Source organism: Urocitellus parryii, chromosome 5 (genome assembly GCF_045843805.1).
Source record: "Urocitellus parryii isolate mUroPar1 chromosome 5, mUroPar1.hap1, whole genome shotgun sequence".
Taxonomy (NCBI): domain Eukaryota; kingdom Metazoa; phylum Chordata; class Mammalia; order Rodentia; family Sciuridae; genus Urocitellus; species Urocitellus parryii.
The window spans coordinates 4,983,580-4,989,745 of record NC_135535.1 but is presented as its reverse complement, the minus strand read 5'-3'; the positions used below and the strand labels follow the sequence as shown (position 1 = coordinate 4,989,745).

At 61.5% G+C, this 6,166-nt stretch overlaps 1 protein-coding gene across 2 annotated transcripts; it reads right to left on the bottom strand.

Annotated features, from left to right (window-relative positions):
- Positions 1-216: 216 nt before the first annotated feature.
- On the bottom strand, positions 217-5,463 carry Rtl6 (retrotransposon Gag like 6). 2 transcript variants are annotated; one of them, XR_003301332.2, is made up of 3 exons: positions 5,310-5,463; positions 612-5,156; positions 317-338 (listed from the first exon to the last, which is right to left on the bottom strand). XR_003301332.2 is itself a non-coding variant. In XM_026394352.2 (2 exons), exon 2 carries the CDS (start codon positions 4,944-4,946, stop codon positions 4,227-4,229), a length of 720 nt encoding a protein of 239 aa, XP_026250137.1. In that variant the 5' UTR covers positions 4,947-5,156; positions 5,310-5,463; the 3' UTR covers positions 217-4,226. The 2 variants fall into 2 exon arrangements, 1 of the variants encoding a protein (XP_026250137.1); XM_026394352.2 differs by having other exon boundaries at positions 217-5,156.
- Positions 5,464-6,166: the final 703 nt, after the last annotated feature.

The window sequence follows — 6,166 nt, the reverse complement described above, 5'->3', positions numbered from 1 at the left end:
TCTGGCAGAGACCAGAGTGTGAGGGCCGCCCAGGGCTTGTCTGGGGACCCCAAGGCCCAGCCGTCCACTCCTGCACCTGCTGGCCCCGTGTTACAGGCAGACACAAAGTCCCCGTGGCCTCATGCTGCAGTCTGGTGGGCGGCACCGAGGGGGGTGCAGGCTGTGTCCAGACTCCAGCAAAACCTGGAATAACTGAGCCAAGAGCACACACCGGGTTAGTGTCTTTAATAGATAATGAACTCATACAAACATTCAGACCCCGTAGGGCGGGCAAAGGACACTGACAACCCACAAGGGGGGAGACACAGCTGCGTGGCGTGAACAGAGGTTCAGCTGAGCTGGAAACCAAAGAGACGAAACTCAAACACAAGCCCATTTTTTTCATTATCAAATTAGCAAATATTCAGCCTGATGACAATACCCAATACCGGCACAACGGCCCGACCCTTGCTGGGTGGCAGTGTTGTGGATTCAGCAGCATGAACACCTCGCAGGTCTCCACCTTCTCTATCCAGTCCCCCACCCCAGGCTGTCAGGGGGAAGTGGCCCCCACCCCAGGCTGTCAGGGGAAAGTGGCCCCCACCCCAGGCTGTCATGGGGAAGTGGCCCACCTGGAGACACCTGTGCAGAGCTCCATCAGCTCCTGACAGCTCTGCTGTCCTTCCACAGCCACTTCACATGTGATGATCAGCAACGGGAAACGCCCGTGACGTGTTGGTGACAACAGCCACGTGGAATGATGTCACAAGGAAGAAAACACAAAGAAACTACGCAGGGCAGTGGGGGTAGGCTGGAGGGACACCAGGTGTCACCCTGTATGTCTCCCTCCACCTGACTCTCCAAAATCTCCTTCCTGGGCAGGTCTGCTCGGAGAACGGAGGACATGGTCACAGTGTCCCTGGCTTGCCAAGTTAGTGACACTGCGGAGCAGCTGGGTCTCCTCCCCTCCACTAACACTCCTGTGCAGGGCCAGCCCCGCCACATCCCACAGGGACCCCGAGAGACGAGACACTGCCCCTAACTCCCACGAGATGCTGCCAAGCTGCCCCAGAGCTCTCAGTTCCAAGCACATTTGCCACAGACTAGGGTCACCCTGCCCTGACCACAGGGGGACGCGGTCCTGCTGGCCCAGCAGCCATCTCCCACCTTCTCTCCAAGCCCCTAAGCAACTGCTTCCCAAGAAGAGGACAAGAGTCACGGCTCAGGCCATAAGACAGGACCTCAAGGGGACCTCTGTGAGGATCTCCCCGTCACCCAGCATCCTGGCGCAGTGTACCCCTTCTGTCCAGCCTCGGGACACACCCTGAGCTGGCCCGGCCTGGCCTGTGTCCCCGCAGCCCCTCCTCTCCTGCAGGCCGAGTGCCCAGGTCACACTCATGCAGTGGGCTGTTCTCCCGGGCACGGGCTCCTGTCGGGGGGCCTGCCACACCGTCACATGGCTTCTCCACACCTCAACAGATACTCGCTTGGGGCCAAGGCTGGCTCCTAGAAGTCACCAAAACGCTTCAGGACACAAAGTGAATCCCAAGGTCACACTACACACTGGCCAGGAGCCGCCCTGTAGCAAACCTCACCTCCGTGCCTGGAACGCAGCGAAGCCTACTCTCCAGATGGGCAACACCAGCCCAGACAGCAGCCACAACATGTCCCAAAGTGTCAACAACACGAGAAACAGAACTCCCTCACATGCACTGTCAGCTCTACTCCTGACCCTGTGTAAAGTGTCACTTGTTTTCTTAAAATTAAGAGAAATAATCCCAAAGAATGTACTGTACAAAGCACCTCCTTCCCCACCGTCCTCAGAGCCGCACCCGCCCGTCACTATGGTCCCCTTCGGGGGCTGCATGGGGCTTGGGTCTTAGCCTTTTGGGCTAGGGACTAAGACGTCCTACACTAGAGCCTCAGCAGGCCCTCAGCACTGTCAGTGTGGGCTTCTTCCAAGTCCAGGGCAGAGGGGAGCCTGGGCCCTCTCTCATCTGCTCCAGGTTCCGAGGTGCAGGGAGCTATCGAGAGGGCCAAGGATACACAATGGCAGCCCCCCCCAACATAAGCACCAAGAGAAGGACACCACCAAGTCACCAAATGCACCCAGGGCAGCAGCAAGCCGCAGGCCGCCAGCCCAGGAAACAAGGGCCCAGAAGCGGCCACGGACAGGGACCGGCCAGCCCGGCCTGCAGGGCTCTGGTCCTGAGTGTGCAGAGCCCAACTCTGAATCTCCACGCCTAGCGCAGATGGTCCCTCTCACAGAGCCACCAGGCAGAGCCAGGGCTGTGACACGACACACGCGTTTCCACGTCTGGTCTCCTCCCTGGCTGGGCTGGGCCTGAAGAAGCCTTCCAGGTGTCTTGTCCCCCCACAGGCCCCTACTCCCCAGATGCCACTGTACCCGCCACCTAGAGACACCTCTACCTGGCAGGCGCCATTCTCACCCAGACAGCTGCTATAGAGGGAGGGCGCTGTGCGTGGAGACAGCGTTGGGAAGCTGCACATGGGCAGGCCCTGGAGTGCTGGGGTCCTGCCTCACACTGAGCACCATGGTCCCGCTGGGCAGCCTGGGCTGCCCCAGGGGAGCCGGAAGCCTGCATCCGGCAGCTATTTAGCAGGGCAGCGGGGCTAACAGAGCCCATCACTAGCGGCAGCCTGCCTGTGGACCCCAGCAGCCTGCAGACCCTGGCCTTACACGGCAGTGGCTGCTTGGAATCATGGTCACTTTTCCCAGCATCATCAAAACTCTCCAGAAGAGGGAATGGGCCCCAGAACCCCACCTCTGGGACCCCAAGACAGAGGCGTCAGGGGTGTGTGCAGATGTGGTCCTCCTGTGGTCAGGCCAGGACCACTCACGTAGCAGGTTAACGCAGGGGAAGGTGCCCCACTCCCCGCCGTGGTCGGGTGTCCTGTAAATGCAGCGGGCTTGGCACTGAAACTCGGGAGGAGCACCACAGTCTGAAGGGCCTGACCAGCCTCCCTGAGGGTGTGATTTCTTGGTTGTACCTCAGAGAGGAGACCAAGGCTATCCACCCAGAGCCAGGGCAGTTTTGTCCCTCCCCATCAGGACATGCATGCCACGTCCTGCATCGTCACCGATCGGGTCAAGACAGTCCGCAGCTCTTCACCTTTACCATGCCACCCAGACCCCAGCTGGGGTGACCAGGGGCAGGGCACCGGGTCTTAGTGCTTAATGATGCTTCCCAGGAGCGGGGTCTCATTAAGAGGGAGTCTATCTGTTGGCCCAGACGTGGGGAGGGCACGCCACGTGGCATCTCTGGAGACCTGGAGATGGCATGGATGGCTGAAAGGCTGAGGTGAAGGCCATGTGGCACCTGAGTGGAGAAGGGAGTGGGCTTCAACCGAGGCAGGGCCCACCATGAAGTGACAAGGGGAGAGGAGTGACTCAACACCAGCAGCTTGTGAGCACCCCCCTGGAGACCCAGGACAGCAAGCAGTCACCAGTGTGCCCCCTCCGCCTGCCTGCAGTGCCACAGCAGCCTGATGACACTGCCCAGGGTCCCAGATCTACTGTGGCCTTCCTCAGTGGGCAAGTGCAGATTCCCCATTCCTGTGCCATCAGACCCTGGAAGGCATCTTCTGGAAGCTTCCCCTTCAGCTGCAGGGTCATCCTTCCCGGAGGAGCAATGAGGCACGCCAGACTGCGTCCACCTGCGTGGCGAGGGCTGCCCCCAGCAGAGTGCTCACTTGGCCAACAACAAGGCCCTGCTGGCTATACTGGTCCTGGCAAGGCTGGTGATCCGTGGTGGGCAGGCAGCCAGACCCTCTCCAGGTACGCAGAGGCCACCAGCTTGGCCAAACTTGTTTCTTTCCATCCAGAGCTCGCTGCCAAGGGCAGGGCAGCTGGTAGGGAGCTGCAGAGGGCACCTGGAGAGAGGGGTACAGTAGGAGCATCCACAAACAGCAGGGCTGGGAGGGTCAGCCCAAATAGTCCCTGGGCGCTGTGGGGTCAGTGTGCAGGACAGCAGGGTTGTGACCACTGGAGTAGAGGGCTGCAAGCAAGAGGGAAGCATGCAGTGGGCAGCAGGCAGAGCTAGCCCATGACAGGAAGCACAACAGGGGTGACCACCAAGGAGGATGGAAGGAAGACCTCCAATGGACGGCGAGGCAGGGAGGGATGTCTTCAAGTGGGGCGATACGGTTGTATGCACATTTCTTCTCCGCAGCATAGAGCCTCTGCTACCTGGTGACTGCAGATGCTACAGGGGGGTGTCGGATCCCTAAAGGTTCCGGGCTCGGGTGGGCAGGGCTGGCGCTGGACTGGTCCCGTTGGAGGCCGGATGCACAGGGCAGGGCCCGGTTCCCGCTGCGGCCAGTTGTCGGCACAGCATCTGGCGCTCTCGCACCGCCCTGTTGGAGGCGGAAGTCTTCCTGATTTGGGCGCGCCGCGCATGCCTCAGCGGGGACTTGTAGGTTCTCCGCAACTCGGCCAGGAAGCCCTGATAGTTGTTTCGCAAGGGGCTGTCTGGCTGCATGTGGGGAATGGCCCACTTCTCCGCCTCCCCTGTCAGTCGGGACACAAGGAAGGCCACTCGCTCGGCCTCACCCGGAAAGCGGGAGGCCTGGAAGATCATGAATCTGTCCATCTGCATCAGGAACCCCGCCAACTGGCCTGGGTCTCCAGAAAAGGGCTCTGGCAGAGAAGTTGGAGGTGTGGTCATGGGTCGGGTCCCGTTGGAGCTGATGGCAGAGATGGGCGGGGTGATCTGCAGAGCCCCCGGGATGCGCGCCCTGGTGCGCAGCAAGGTCAGCTCGGCCATCACGCTCTCCAGCATGTTGGTGAGGTTGGCCTTCTCGGCCCGCAGCGTGGAGGCCTCCCGCCTCAGCGCAGAGTTGGTGAGGCGCAGCGAGGTCAGGGTGTCGATCACGTCATCCATCTGGGCGTTTGCAGAAGCTGCCGAGGCCGTGCTTTCGGCTTTGGAGGTCTGCGGCTGGACCATGCTGGCCGAGGTCAGCCGCAGGCAGAGGCCCACGGGTGAGCGCAGAGGCGGCGGAAACCCGGATCTGGCCTCGGGACGCGAGCGCAGGCGCAGGGACGCGGGGCGGGCTGGCCAGCCCAGGCAGGCGGCGAGGTCCAGCGGCTCCGGACGCGGCTCCTCGCTGCAGACCTCGAGAGGCCACAGCTGGGCGAGGCGGGCTGGCTCCCGGCCCTAGGGGACAAGCGGAGGGTGTTTCACGGCTCCCGCTGCGCGCGAGGGCGCGAGGGCGCGGGGGCGCGCGGCCGGGAGGAGCCCCGCGCCCACCTGGGGGAGAACAAAGGGTGCACCTGCGGCCGCGGGCGCCGGGCCGGGCGGGGTGCGTACCTGAGGTCTCTGAGGCTGGGTCCGCCGCGCCGACGGCCACCAAGATGGCCCGCTCCGGGACGCGACCAGGCGGATGAGTCACTGCGGCGCCGCTCACAACTGCTTCCCGGTCAGCTCCGGGCGCGGGCGGCGCGCGGCCTCCGGCAGGTGCAGACGCCGGCCGGGCGGGGCGGGGCCGGGCGACAGCGGACGGCGGTCACCGCGCGGCCTTTGTGCGGGCGGGGTCGGCGCGGCGGCTGTGGCGGCGTCGCTGAGGCCGCGCACGGGCCCCGCCGGTTGTCATGGAGACTGCCGGGCTCCCGAGCGCGCGGCGGCGGCCGAGGCCCCGCCCCGGAAGTGGGCCGAAGCCCCGCCTCCTGGACGACCGGCCCTGACCCTCCGCGGCAGCCAATCAGCGGCCACCGTGGCTGCTGTTAGACCTTTACCGAGGAAGGTGCTGCAGGTTCCTTTCGCGCTTACCAAGGTCTTTTTATAGGGGTCGCGGTTATTTTAAAAATGAAGTTGACTTTTGTTATTGTACTTGCATATAAAATTCAGTAGAACATGTTCTTTGTAGCAAATCTTGAAAAGTCAGAGAAATCTAACCTTTTTTCACCCAGGGAATAGTAATATTTCTGTAGTTCCATCCTGTCCTTTTTCTATGATACATCCTATTACAAAGCACTAATATCTGTTCCTTATGAACCATTTTGTGGCCTTAATAACACATTGGATTTGAGGGGTTTTCCCACTAAGGATAGTTGGGAAGCATGATTTTCAGTTTCTGACTAGTATCTGGAAATCCTGTGCCACCATCCCCCGTGGGTAGGTCCTGGTCTTATTTTCCACACTGGAGTTTTATAAACCACACTTGCACA

What these genes read in the sequence shown, in the direction of transcription:
- Rtl6 (XM_026394352.2), bottom strand. Translation starts at nt 4,946, where the DNA reads ATGGTCCAGCCGCAGACCTCCAAAGCCGAAAGCACGGCCTCGGCAGCT.